Source organism: Ictalurus furcatus, chromosome 6, assembly GCF_023375685.1.
Source record: "Ictalurus furcatus strain D&B chromosome 6, Billie_1.0, whole genome shotgun sequence".
NCBI lineage: Eukaryota > Metazoa > Chordata > Actinopteri > Siluriformes > Ictaluridae > Ictalurus > Ictalurus furcatus.
Genome location: NC_071260.1, coordinates 29,259,685 through 29,275,294, shown reverse-complemented (window position 1 = coordinate 29,275,294; position 15,610 = coordinate 29,259,685). Strand labels below are relative to the sequence as shown.

The 15,610-nt window shown below is 39.9% G+C and overlaps 1 protein-coding gene across 1 annotated transcript; it reads left to right on the top strand.

Moving 5' to 3' along the window:
• The first annotated feature begins 7,936 nt into the window (after positions 1-7,936).
• sox1a (SRY-box transcription factor 1a) lies at positions 7,937-11,327 on the top strand. The gene has a single exon (XM_053627516.1). It carries the CDS (start codon positions 9,362-9,364, stop codon positions 10,397-10,399), a length of 1,038 nt encoding a protein of 345 aa, XP_053483491.1. The 5' UTR covers positions 7,937-9,361; the 3' UTR covers positions 10,400-11,327.
• The last annotated feature ends 4,283 nt before the right edge of the window (positions 11,328-15,610 follow it).

Here is a 15,610-nt window from a genome sequence, read left to right as displayed (position 1 = left end):
AAAGTTAGGAGACAGATTGCGGTGGTAAATGGCAGAGACAGGCTTGACACCTGCTCATGTCTCCTCGGCTCCCACCGGTGTCGGGGAGAGGGGACTTGATTAGCTGAGCATTGGTAATAGATTGAGAAAATTACCACAGCGGTATCCTGCTGAAGAAGTGCTGTACCCTGAGAGAGATGTTTAACCACTGGCAGCCCAAACAGCCATGGTAAGAGATTAATGAACTGTGCAGTGATCGGGTTCAGTGTCCTGCTGATGATGGGGTTCAACAAGACTCTGTTGGGGATAATGATCTCATGATGAACTGTATACACTGTTGCTTTATTCATAAGTCTGACTACTGTGTCTAATTTCATTGTACTATGCATTTTTGTTGTCGGTCCAATAAACAAGTAAAATTTAAGTCAGTTCAATGGTTTGAATGTTTTTTTTAAAGAAGATCTTTAGTAAACAAATAAGACAACGCTTTAAATTTACATCACACCAACAATCTGCATGTTAAAACAACCAAGGCAGAATATAATAATACGTAAGGAGTGTTGATTTTGTTGTTAATATATGAATTGCTTGATTATATACTGAATCATGGGTGTAATTTGTTTCTATCATCCATCTACCAGAGCATATAAACCTAATCACAAATCACACATCATGATAACAGTCAGTGAATTAAGCAATGGATAAAATTGACCAAACAGGGTGAAAGCTTTACCGCTCCACGGTCCCAGTTTGATCTTGAATTCGGGTTACTGTCTGTTTGGAGTTTCTGGGCATGTTTCCCTGTGTCTGTGTGGGTTTCCTTTGGGTTCTTCAGTTTCTTCCCACCCCCAGGTAGTTTAATTGTCCAGGCTAAATTCCCTCTAGGTGTGAATGAGTATGTATGGTACCCTATGATGGTCTGGCATCTTATCCAGGGTGTGTTCCCAACTTTTGTTCAGTGTTCCTGGAATAGGACCAGTTATGCCCTCCTGGACAAGTGTCATGGGCAGGTCATGGATCTCCCAACAATCAGGCCACTTTCCCAAGGCCACTTGGTTATTATTTTTTATTTCACACATAGCTCTACAAACTGTGTCTGTGATATGTTCACCCAATATAGGCAGGAAAAACAAAAAACACCAACATCAGATTGAGAGTGTGACTAATTGCAATGAAAAACCTACTTTACATCTGAGCCATAAAAAAAAATGGAGTTGAAACACTTACTGAGTACTTGGAATGGATCAGCAAGAATGAAGGTCATTGCTGTGTGTATATTATTCGTGTGTGAGAGGTTTTTTCGAATTTGAGGTATTTTAGACTTTTCAATAACTTCAGTGTATGACATCTTCTTTTGGTCTATTTAAGTCTTTCAGTGTAATTTATACGGTTCACATCAATCCTGTGCATGGACATGCTTTAGAAAAGCTTTAGAGAAATTTTGTTTTTCTTGTAATAAATTGATTGGAATTCTTTGGCTTGTTTACCTTGTTCAAAACATTTTTTTTTCACCTGTCACAAGGAACAATCAGCATTTACTTTGGAATGCTTGTTATTTATCCAGAAGAAGTTTCTTCTCCATTGTCTTTTTCTAAAGTGGGTACTTAGTATTAAGTGCCTTCACAGTAAATATAGTAACCTGGAAATAGTGTAAACCATCCATAGCCGTCACCACGTTGATCAATGGTGAGGGTTAGTGAATGACTAGAAAAGAGATATTCCAGATCCTTTCTAGGGTAACATACTGTAAGCATCTACCATCAGATGGAGATGATGTGGTTCCCACTGAGCCTGTCAAAGCTGTTGTATAATGGCTTACATGCTCCATTGCACTGTCAAAAACATATGGTATACTCAGCAAAAAGGGTTCGAGACAGTATTTTTTTTTTCTTAGCAATAGTGGAACTCTTTTAAAAAGATCTTTAAAGAACCATATACAACAGGTTACATATGGCAACATTCAAGCAAATTTTGCTTGTTCAACGTGAATTTTTCTTAATTTTTATTGTATTATCACATTCATGATTTTACTTTACTTCATACTTTACTTTATGTACACAGCATTATAAAACAACGGTTCAGTATGTTGTTGCCCAGATGAAGATGCAATCTTAGAATATAGCGAGCAAACATTATGTGTATACATCTGTACACATAGGGCTGTATTTGTACAGATCTGGGAAAAGATGTTGATTGTTAAAAGAAGGAAAGAAACATTCCCATCCAACAAGCCCCCAACGTGTGTGTTGTTAACTAGATAGACAAATTCCCTAGTCAGTGAGGGGTAGCAATTTTTCCTAGAGTTTCTTCTTCCTCCTCTTCTTAATAGTAGTAGTAGTAGTAGTAGTAGTATATTTTTATAAAACATTCAGAGATTGTTTATTTATTACAGAAAAAATATGTTCATGTAATAAACATCCAACTCTAAACTGAAGGAAGTTACTATTTTGTGAAAACTTTGAAGCACACATATTGCAGTCATTATTATCATTATATGAAAGTGATTGGTTTTAGAATGATCTCTAATAAGTGGAGATAGCTGTTTAGCTAAACAGTGCCTGCTCTCGATTGCAGGATTGAAAATTTATTTTAAACTACCTTCTTAAGCACACGTCATTACGTCCCCACGCCACGCTGTCTGACGTTCCCTCCAGAACTTCACATATCAACATACAGTTCGTCTTCGTTATGGGACCGTATACAGTTTTGGGTGTTTCATTTTTAATTTTACGAAAGCTTCAAGTGCAGCTAATTATTTGTCATGCTGTACGTGCAGATAGACGACTGCTTGAAGACATGGGCTGCGTCCCAAACCACATACTTACCTACTATATAGTAAGCGAAAAACGTGTTTCTCCTACTATATAGCAGGTAAGAACACGGTTTCGGATGCAGCCGTGCTCTCTCATTTGCCATCAAACGGTTGAGCGCTGCCGTGTGTGTACGTGTCCTGTCGCACAATGTGGTGAAAACTCCCACACGACGTTAATAGTGTGATTAAGCTGTGTACATGTCTGTAACGCACGTCGATAATGCGACTAAAACAGGAATACTCCACGTGTTTATATTCGATTTGTGTTTAATTCGAGTATGACTTATGAGTATGACTTATTCGAGTATGACTTAATTCGAGTATGACTTTATGTCGAATTAAGGTAATCAATAATCGCTGTTTATGCTAGTTTCTTAATCAGAGTATTGTCTTAATCGGGTTAATATCGGAATATTGTTGTCCATGTAAACGTACTGTTTACGTTTACATGGTGCCTTTCATCTGTGGCTCTGCCACACTGTGCTTTCAGGCACAGGTTACTTAAAGGTGCGAATTACTTTTCTCGACAACTATTTGGCATAACTATTTTAAGTAAATTAAAGTAAACAAACTTTGCCAAAATTAGTTACTGTACTTTTTAATGTAATTTCTTAGTAATCACATTTTTTACAGTATAGATGCAAGAGAGAATATAACAGATTAACTGACCTTGTGGAGACAACTGTTGTATATTTTGAGATCTGTCTGTCTCTGGGCCTACAGAATCATTCAGTCCTCTCCTACAGTGCTCCTTGTAGCAGGCTAGATACTAACTAAAATTAAAAATGAATTGAGATTTGTCATCCTGTATTATGTGTTGCATACAGGCCCACGCCAACACGAGCTCCCAGTCACTCTTTGAGTAGCTTAAACATTGTCCTATGGTCAGTTGAGAACTAATCGCAACTGTGTATTTATTTATTTATTTATTTATTTATTTATTTTAAAAACCCAACAATTTACACATAATAGGCTATGCACTCAGCCACTTTTCATACTGAATTTCATAACTGAGACTCTGTGAAGATAAAAAGGAATAAAAGTAACCTTCTGAAGTGTTGCAACAGTTAGAGCGACACTAGCTAATCATGAGCATCTGTGAGCTGTGAAAAAATGGAAGAAATAAAAATCCTCTGAGGTCCAGTCTAAGGAAAAGTCACCAGGATAGCAGAACATTTGGGCACATTAACTGTGACAAGGGTGTATTGTGGGCCAAAACTGTTCCAGTTGTAAGCAGCCACATTTGGAAACACAACCAGCCATATCTAACGCACGTGCAGTATTTCAGTTTTGGTCTGAACGTGTCCCAGCTGTTCTGAAGTTCTGAACCATATCACGTCTGACATGATAATGATAGAAAATGTAGCTGATTTCCTAAACTTTAAAGTGGTGGTTAGTGGTTCATTATATACCCAGCATTTCTGGTCTGTAATGAACCTTGAATGTACTCCCTATTGACGTACTTTTGTAGTAGGCGTCAAGCGAGAAATTGGATGATGCGTCCCTCATTTTCCAGTTTGGAGGAGAGGTTATTATTGAAAAAAAATTTTTTTCTTCTTTCAGAGCCACACACTGAGACGTTTTCTTTTTTTCTTTTCTTTTTTTTTTATTGTCTAAATGAGCCTATGCGCATAAGTGCTGTATTGTGAGCGCCTAGTAAATGAAAGAATGTCTGTTTAGGGATTCTTTTATTTAATTTGTGTAGTGCTCTCCGGAGCCTTGTTGTAGCTGACAGACTTTTGAGGCGATCGAGGTTGCGGATATGCTGCTGCTGCTGCTGCTGTCGCTTCCGCTCTCCAAGTCCGTTACTATAGAGCAGAGTGGCCGCGCACCGAGACTCCGCCCCCAAGCGTCTCCTGCGCGCGCCGCAGCTGCTTTCAAACCCAACTGCTCGACTCCATTCATCCTCGAGAGGGAACAAAAAAAAGTGGCTATTTATTAGAATACTTGTTTGCCATTGTTTCGCGCCACACAAAAGGCGCTTCATTATGTAAGAAGGAGCCCTTTCGCCGAGAGAAACAATGACTTGAAATCGTCTTTCGAGTCTATAATAAATTTCATTTTCTTGCTTCTCTGCTCAGTGTGTAGTGAGTGGTGGGATGGATGGGGAGCCGGGCTCGCGCAGCATTGGCGCACTAAACTAGTTTGGTTTTGTTTGTTTGGTTTTGTTTTTTTTAACAGGGACGGAGCGATAGTCACGAGCAACAACAATTTTCCAGCACTGCAAAACGGGAACGGTGGAACTCGCGTAAGTTTGCTTGATCTGAAATGATGTAATGATTCAGATTCTTTTAGAGACGAAGGAAAATAAATAAATAAATAAATAAATAATTTGCTGCTAAAACTGATTGTGGACGACAGGAAAATCGGAAATATCTCGATTTTGTTATTTAGATGCGAGCGCGTGATGTGTTAAACGACTAATCCTCGTCAATAACGGTTTGGAGCAACTTGGCACTGCTGCGCGCTGGAGCTGACTACACTGCCCCTATGACGGGTGTTTACAGCCTAATTAAGTCCACAAGCTTATATTATATTTAGACTGAGATATATATATACGCTTAAATGTCTTTAGGTAAATCGGATACGTTATAAATGACACATTTGCAGTGTGATTTTTTTTTTTCCTAATGCGTTTGTTGACTGCCGCGCGCCGGAGGAACGCATGCCGTCAACATCCCGTCGTGACAATAGTCCCAGATTTACTCACAGACAATGAGATGTCAATAAATCTGAACAGTTTACTTATAAAGTTGTTTAAGCATACTCTAAATGAGCATTTCTTTAGCAAGTTATAGTGTCAAAGTTCAAAGTGGAATTCATGCTCATAAATATGAAGAAGAAACATGAAGTGGGTATATTTGGATCGCAGTGTTGTTTTTTTTTGTTGTTGTTGTTTTTGTTTTTTTTTAATCAGTAGATTATTCACACTTTTTAACAAATGGTCATTTTAACACAACCAACCACCCTGGAGGTCATCGATTAACAAATTATAGACTAGCACCGCCCTGTGTTAAAAACCAAGTTGTTTATATTAAGAATTAAATCCATCAGGTTGTAAGTGTAAATTGTAGGAGGCTATAGCTATAATAAAACTGTAACTGTAAATAAATGTAAATGGTCTCAAACGACTACACTAGATTCAGGATAAATATAAATGTCTCATCAAGAACGGAAGAGGTTTGGTGACACAGTGTTGCCTAATTTGTCATCATACCCTTTATCAGTGGGCTTTACTACTGAATTATATTTATAGGCCACATTGAAATTCTAACACTCACGTGCCAGATTAGTTATATCAGACGAAAAATATTTTTGCACAATTATGTTTCAGAGACAGAATCATGTGGAGACAGTTAGAGAGTCTAAAGAGTTCACTCATGTAATGGAAATTTGTGTTTACGGCATTTGTGCTATAGATTCTGAGATCTCTGATATCTGATAAACAACCCCCCCTCTCCAAGTCCATTTTTACTGTTCCACTCTCCCTACAGCGTAATTATGTTTTGTGAGGCCGCTAACACCTGTCAGATGGGGATGCTAAACTGCCTGCTCACAAGTTCAAGAGACTCTCCACTTTTGGGAGCGGTTTCGCAATGGGAGGGAGAGGGTACACTGAGGGGTAATAATTCGTTTCTAGATTAAAAACTGGGGTCTCTAAATTTAGTTTCAAGCCCACGCATTATTATTTCTTGCAAATATGCTCTTATATCTTATATCTCTAGTTTATACATTATTAGTAGTACTTGTCATGAGAACAAAGTATAGGTCTAATAGAAAGCAGCTTATTAATTTGGATAGTGCCATTGTGGGCGCTGAACAGAATCTTTTGTGTTTCCAGAAAGAGAGCGCATCCATCTTAATCCAACAAATAAGAACCCTTGAACAATTATGAGGGTCAGTGCTGTTTGTTTAGGGGAACTGCTGTGACCCCTGCAGTCGCGCGCACACCACTGCCGTCCCCTCTCCCCCTCGTCTGCACTTCTCCAAAGCGCGCAGCGAGGGACACAAAATAACAAGGACAAAGTAAATGTGTCCCACGAGGGTTACGGTGTGTTTCAATTGACTTTAATCCAAGCGAAACGGAAACGTCTAATCTTACTAATCCCCTCGTCAAGCAGTTTTCTAAAAAACATTTTAAGGTAAAGAAAATTTGTAAATTAATCGGTATAAACACTAAGATTGGTTTGCCTTTATTAACAACACCAACAGCAATAAACTAATAATAATCCTACAACAACAACAACAACAGCTGTATAGTAATATTAATATTAATATTATTAATACTACTACTACTACTACTACTACTACTACTACTACTACAAATAATAATAATAATAATAATAATAATGTTGCATCATCATCATCAACAACAACAACAATAATAATAATATAATCATTACGGTGTATTCTTCTTCCGCTTCTTTTTCTTCTTCTTCTTCTTCTTCTCCTTCTTATTATTATTATGCTACAGTGAGGTAAGTTGCGTTATTTCGGGCATCATTGTCTGCCTGGGTTTAGTTGATAAAATGTAGATGAATTAAGTTAAACTTATTATTATGGTTGAACGTTATTCTTATTAAATCAACCCTTTAGAAATTTTAGGAACTCGAAAACATACATAGAAAAAAAAATGAAATGAAACCTTCCGGCAGTAATGTTCTGGCTGTGAAATCGTGTTTTCTTATATTACAATATTACAATATATATATTCTCATATTGTAAGGGATCCTTAATTAGGCGCAAACGTATTGCTTCGTGGTTTATAAACAATGGAGAAAAAAAATTCAAGATATCCCCGTTCTATGTTATTATTTGTGAGCAATATATAGAATATCACAGCATAAAATATTTAGATGCAATCCTATAACTCCGTATCAATTTCCACAGGTGTCGTTTAATATTAGTGGGGGAAACGGAGGAAATAATTGATATACTTTATACTCGACATTCTTCTTACCTGTAATTTAAATGATCTCGCCTCGAGTCATTGACAGATATGATATTTACCACTGTCATATGCTTAAGTACAATTACACAATTTGGTGTGTGGTTCACGCTCAGTGAGTCTTTTTTCTCATGCACATCGGTATTAACCTAATTAAAAGCCATACAGCTTGGCATCGTTAGCTGCGCAGCGGGGCAGGAATATTTTTGTTTTGCCTTCAATTAGGGGCTGATTGGTGTTTTCAGGGCAGGTCAGCTGTGAAATTCGAATTAAACATGTGCTGCGTTGTGCACAGTGTGAGATTTTCCCCTGCCAATAGATTGTAACATGCACTTGGTCATAATATCGTCTTCAGTTTGACCAGCGTTGCAAACAATATACCGAGTAAAAAATAAGTACATATTTATGTATTTTGCACCTAATCCGTTGTTTCAGTGAGGCGCCTTAATATGTCTGTCTATACGTGCTACGATGCTGTCTTTCAGAACCATCACATATTCCAAACACTGAACTGCCAGCAGACGGCACTAAGACTCCTTTCAGACGTCTATGGAATCGCATTCCCCCTTTTGACTAAAAGTATTTGTTGAACATATAGGCAATCTCTTGTAAATTTAGCCGGCGGCTGGGATCCTACGGAATGGATGCCGATAGGCAGAGTGTGTGGCGCTTGTGGGATGCAGGTAAGCACAGTGCGCACTTTTGTGTACAAGCGCATTCACAGAATAAAATATGTTACTTATTTATAATAATGTTGTTTTTGTTTTGTTTTGTTTTCTTAACCATTTTCTAATTACTGAAACCAGTGACATTCTGTAAGGGCTTAAGGTTTTCATGATATTATGTGTATTAGGTTATATGCATTGTCATATTCAGCAGAGCATTAAATAAGGTCTAAACTTCACTTTTTTCCTTTTCTTTGCTAAACTGGACACAGCAAGAAATGGGGTTATTATAAACTATTTAATTTTCGAGATCTTACCTTTTATTTCCAATTAAACACAATTTTGTTTGATTGACTGTTAAAGATAACCGAACGTTTGAACTTTAAAACACGAAGTGTATTTTTTATTTATTTATTTATTTGTTTATTTTTGTTATTAATTTACTGGGTGGGAAAAATCTACTAGACATATAATCTCTCATGGTCTCCCGCTCTTTGGTTTCCGTTAGAGGGGCGTGGTTGACCCCTGCTGCACCCCGCCTACTAGGTCTGTCCTCGCTCCTACGTCACTGCGCCGATCACCATGCAAATCGCTCCCGTTCTTGCACGCTATTGGCCGCTGGTTCGGTTTAATCGCTGTCAAAACCCGTCATATGGCCGCCACTTTAACTAACTCCTCAGCTCCACTAGGGAAAGTAGCTCCAATGCGCTTTCAATTAACGTGGATGTAAAACAGCTGTTGGGGACAAGACAAAACAGGCTGCGGGAAGATTAAAAAAAAAAAAAAAAAAACCAAAACAACAACGCCAGAACTTCAAACTCACAGCCACTGTTCGGATTAAATTCCACTTCATTCCGGAGTCCTCTTTGCCTTGCTTGTGTTGCACCTGCTCCGGTGGACCAGCGCCGAAAGTTAATGCTTTTTTGTATTGGTTGAGAAGTCTTTAAAACCACGTGAATGTATAGCATGATGATGGAGACGGACTTGCACTCCCCGGTACCCCAGACCAATACAAACCCGGGGCAGACAGGTCCGAACTCGGGGAACAAAGCCAACCAAGAGCGCGTCAAACGCCCTATGAATGCTTTTATGGTGTGGTCCCGCGGCCAGCGCCGGAAAATGGCTCAGGAAAATCCGAAAATGCACAACTCTGAGATCAGCAAGAGACTCGGCGCAGAGTGGAAGGTGATGTCAGAAGCTGAAAAGCGGCCCTTCATCGACGAGGCAAAAAGGCTGCGCGCCATGCACATGAAAGAGCATCCGGATTACAAATACCGACCGAGGCGCAAAACCAAGACACTGCTTAAAAAGGACAAGTACTCTCTGGCTGGCGGTCTGCTCGGCGGAGCGGCCACGGGCGCGGGAGTTGGCCTCGGGGTGAGCATGAGTGCAGCCGGTGTAGGCCAGAGGTTAGAAAGCCCCGGGGGTCACGGAGGCTCAGCCGGCGCTGGTTACTCGCACATGAACGGTTGGGCAAACGGCGCGTATTCGGGCCAGGTGGCTGCCGCCGCCGCCGCTGCTGCTATGATGCAGGAGGCGCAGCTCGCGTATGGGCAGCACCCTGGCACTGGCGCACATCACCACCATCACCCCCATGCCCACCACCATCATCCGCACAACCCGCAGCCAATGCACCGCTACGACATGAGCGCTCTGCAGTACAGCCCTATATCCAGTTCACAGAGTTACATGAGCGCGTCGCCGCCCGGCTATGGAGGGATTTCCTATTCGCAGCACCAAAACGCGGGTGTTGCGTCGTCGGCCGCCATCGGCACGCTGAGCTCTTTGGTCAAGTCCGAGCCTAACGTAAGTCCTCCAGTTAGCACGCACTCCAGAGGCCCGTGCCAGGGAGACTTGAGGGAGATGATTAGCATGTATTTACCGGCTGGAGAGTCCGGAGAACCGTCCGTTCAGAGCAGACTGCACGCTTTACCGCAACACTATCAGAGCACGACGGCCGGAGTAAACGGGACTGTCCCGCTCACGCACATTTGAAATTGTTGAAGAATGGGAGGGGGGATTCAGACACACCACCAAATATTGACCTCTTTTCGATGGCCATTTAACTACTTTTGTACAGAATGTTTTAAGATGTCCTTGTAATTTAAGATAAAAATAGCTATCATTCCGGTTTCTGTTCCGAGGAACTCGAGAGCTGATGATATGTCACTTAGACTAAACATGTTTTTTTTTTAATTATACTGTTCATGAATTCTAATTTGACATTCTTCCTGGCCATGCCAAAAATCCCGCGATGTTTCACCTTGACTGAAGTGTTCCTGTTCACATATTTATTTGTGCAAATTCATTTTTTTTTAAGTTAATAAGATCACATCTAGCATAACTTGGATAACTTGGAAAAAATGTTTCTGGGAATTTATAAAGAGTTTCTTGCATAGCCTATTACATTTGAAACATTTGTACACGTGAATCTATGTACCTGAAATATGCTGTAACATTTCTTGTAAATTGTGAATAAGTTTTAATATTTGAAAAGACTGGCACGTAACTGCTACTGTATATAATTTATGAAATGCATTCCTGCCAGTTTACATCCTCACTTTGCGCTGACTCATTGTCTAAATAAAATTTGGAAGAATGTTACTATGGTTCTAAAATGTGTTCGTTTTGTTATTTTGTTCATGGCATTGTGCAATTGTTCCGCTCCTTCTCTCACATCTTTATTGGGGAATAATGTGCACCTATTTGCTCTTTAGTGTAAAGGACCACCTTTAATTGCACCCTATAATTCAGTCGTTAGTCGTTATTCAACCGTCCATCGTCGGTGTTTCAGACAACAGCTGATTTAAAAGAAAATAAATAAATAAATAAATTAGTTGTTATTTCTAGTAATGTAAGTTAACTGGAGATTTCTTACTTTATAGAGAATACAATCTCATTAAAAAAAAATATATCATTCCAAGAATTAGACATTATTATTATTATTATTATTATTATTATTATTATTATTATTATTATTATTTACTTTATGGGGAAATAATAATTTTTAAAAAACGGTTGAGGATGTCAAGCTTGAGGATGTCAAGCAGGTTTTTGTTTTTTTTCCCACAATGTATTCAATCTGCTCTCTTGCACTTTACCTTGCAAAATAAATTATGATTCCCACCGAAAACACGTTTACCAGAGACTGAAAAACAATTCATTAAATTGCAATTAAAAGCTTATTTATAATCCAAGTTCAAGCGTTGTAATTGCTATAGCCTATATTAAGGCGAGCACAAATCAAGCACGATTTTAGTCTCTTTCATAATCTAGGTCTAGACGCTTTAACTTGGAAAAACTGAAAGGCATTACAATAATGTGTATATCTGCGGCTTTGAAGAAGTAACACCAAAACATCTTTGTGGATGCCGTTCTGACAGTTTACGGCAATTTCACAGTTTAAACAGTTTATACTGAATTTAAAAAAAGAAAAAAAAAACGGGTACTAAATGTTGATAGGCTAGTGCACTATACCTAAACTCCATCTCGGATATGAAACACCTGCGCAGTTTGATATTTCGCGTATGAGTTTGCAGACAGAATCCGAATCATTTCCAATAAATCATTTGACACAAACTGCATGATTTGAAGGCCATGAATCACTCAGACACTAACAAACAGACGTGTCTATTAGACAAAACCCCTTCAAGTACATGTAAAAATGTGGGTTTTAATAATTTGATATTTCCTTGTAAACAATGTAAGCCTCACATGGTGTTCCGACAGACCAGTTTATTACATTTAGTTTTCTGTGCACTCATTTGCTGTACATTACTTGGGAGCTGAGTAGTGGACCATGTCGTGCTCATGTATTTTTGAGTGCTGAATCACAAAACGACTTGGATGGAGTGTGTTAGGGGACGTGGGATTAACTAGCAGACGCGCTGACCTCTGGGTCAGCAGCAGGTCAGAGTCTATTATCGCTTCCCTGTTACTCTGGAGGAAGTTCAGCAACAAGTGTCAGACCCTCAGACATTTCAGCATCCCATCCCATGCACAATGACAGAAGGATAAAATAATCTCCAGTATCTAAATAGTCATAGGATTAAAAGATAAAAATGCATTAACCGTTAGAGTAGCCTAATTAGTTAGTTGTTTAAAATTGCTCTTATAAATTAACTACAATAAACTAAAAGGAATTTAATAAACCAAAAATTTTAAGGTAACGCCTAAATAATTTTTTTTGCCTAAATAGTTTGTTAACAATAACTTAACCATGTAATAGACTCTTTTCCACAATTAAAGGTATGATGTAAAATGTAACCTAATATCTTCTTCTTCTTTTTCTTCTTCTTCTTGTCACTTCTTACTAAATAAACATTCATATAATATTCAGGTTCTTATAACGAGTTGTCATGATAACCGAATGATCATGATCCTTACTAGGCCTACACTTTTACTTGCCTGAGTAGTGGAGTAGCAGAGCAGAGGGACTGCCCTCTCTGCAGTTCTTTGTAATTTTGGTGCCCCCGAAATGCGACACGGATTAGCGCTGAAAGCTCAGAGGCGGGGCATGATTTAGGGCACGTTGCCAAGTTGAAGCCAAAGCGTTCTGGTAAATTTCACCAAAATAATTTACTCCTCCGCCAAACGATGGGGCGGGTGTGCGTGGAAAAAAGATGGGATGATGTTGGAAGTGGGCGCCAAAGTGGTGGGGCTGCTGGTTATGGCGGTGAACCCCAACCAATAAATCGTCTCAGGGCGCGATGTCCTTATCTTGTAACCGCCGATATATTTTGCGTTGGGAAAGCCTTGGCTGCTGCTGGCTCGTATTCGCCTCTCTCACTCTCTCTCTCTCGTGCAGTCCCGATCTCTCGCACTCGCTGTCCTAAATGGGGATAATTAGCATCACTTTATCACGCCTCTGCATATTTCTCTCCCTTCACCAAAAAAAAAGCCGGTATGCCGCTATTGGTCGCCGCTCTGTAGCAGAAGATTACGGAGACAGATTGCACGGAACGAATGTGCTGAACGAGATTAGGGGGGAATAGAAATAGCAACTGGGCCAATAAATTCCTCGCGAGGGCCTTATCGTGCAATTACACGTTGACATGTTTAACAATCTTGCGGCCTCTTAATCCTGCGCCCTTCCAAGAGGAGAGATGCTGCTGCGCCGCAATTTCTGCAGCCTGCGACTCTCTAGCAGGCTTTTAAGCGGCACAAAATGTAGTTTGGAGTTCAATGCGTCCCTAACCCCCCCCACTATCCCCCCCCCATCCCCACCCCTCCCCCCAACCAACGCACAAAACTTAGTTTAACGTTTTTCTTTTTCCAATGTTTCGCTCCTTTCTGTTCGGATTTTCTGGTACATGCCAATATTAGCATTATTGTAGTCTTCTATTTGTGATTTGTAAGAGGCTGGCAGACTTAATGTGCTGAGCCTTAACGTGGTAAACTTTAAAATTGCTCTTGACTGCAATCACTGGGCCTCATATGCAATGTTGTTCCAACAGACACTTGAGTAAAATCAGCATTCACACAGGCCTACCTCAGGCAAAATTGAACTTGGTATTGAACTTCAAATTCCATTCAAGGAGCAACTGATTGTTACACTTGACAACTTTTATCTCAACGATCGCCTCTTTTTGGCTATTTTTTTATGATCGCATCTAAATGTCTTCTTCTTCTTCTTCTTCTTCTTCTTCTCACTCTTTTTTTGTGCCTGTGTAGGGGTGATTGTGAGAGACTCTGCAGGAATTTGGCAGGCCCGGAGTTTGGAGAGGCGCCCCCACGCTGCGCTGCCATTCAGTGGTCGAGCGCGCTGTGTGGTTGGGAAGTTTGCACTGAGCCGTGGCCTCAATAGCTTCACAAAGCTGATTACAAGCCCCAGCGAGTTCGTGAAGGGAGCAGGCCAGTCACACAGGTGTGCGTTAGATAGGGGGCAGCCCTCCAGAGCGGGGCAAGGCGGGGGGACCACACAAAAAGCCAAAGCGTCCCGGGAATTTGGTGGGAAAAGAGTGTGTATGCTGAGGGAAAACGCCACCTCTTCAAATAGCCCTCCCATCCGTGAGTGCACAGAGGAACATTTTTAGTAACACCCTTATTATCGCCACTCATTTAAATAGTAAGACTGTATTCTGTCTGAATGAAAACCTATTCTCTTGCATGCTGTAGTCTACATCATTGTGTTACTAATTTGTGGCATATGAAAATTTGCATATGTAAATTTCACAAGCTGCAGTCAACTAGTGTTTCTTGATGTAGTAAGATAAGTTGCAGTGTTTGGAGGTTAACACAGAATCATTAAAAAAAAAAAAAAAGCCTAAATCTCGTTGCTTAATCCATTCTCTTTTATTCCCTCTGCTCCGCAAAATATGACATCAGTGGACCAGGCAGCCTATTTAATTAAAGCAGAGTCTAACTATCAATTACTCAAGAAAAACAGAGGCTCCCTAAGGGCCGCTAATCAGCACCCGAACAGTCGGTCTGCTCGCTCATTACAGCAACACTGCAGCCCGCAATGATAATCAGCCGCATCTGCCCGCTTCCCTCATTTACTGGATCTGAATGTTCTCGTTCACAACTTCCTAACGTAATTCTCACGCATGACGCTCTGTTTGTATTCTTCTTGATTAACAATTTAACTGTGATCATAATAAGCTACTATTCTTAAACGGTACAATAACTGAAGCTCCAGCGAGCCCATGAACACTATGATGTGTGATACGCCTATCATTTCTGTAATAGAGTTTGGACAGCAGTTTTACACACACGTGGGTCCAATGTAGTCCGTAAGCGTTTAGATTATGTTTTTAAAAAGACACAATATCCCAATTTATAGGCTACGGTTTATTTAATTCCCATCCTTTATAGAGCCATGGGTGGGTCTCATGGTCAGAAGGGAGCACAGAGGATTATAGTTCTTTTTTTTTCTCTCACTATAAAGGGTGCAGACCAGTGAACCCATTCTTCGGCATTTTTTTATTATTTTTTTTTATAAATAGGCCTAATATATAATTTGGGATAATAATTCAGTTCCGCAAACAGAGATCTTTTTTGGGTCCTGCTTCTGTATTCATGCCTTCTACCAAAAAAAAAAAAAGAAAAAAAAAGAAAAGAAAAGAAAGAAAGAAAGAAAGAAAGCCGTTAGTCTATTGTAACTTTGGCTTCACCTGGGTCCTGTCACCCCCGTCGTCCTCGGGTGATGAGGGGACAAAAGCACCCAGGCTCGTCATTCAGGCGCGACCGACTATGCTAATTGAA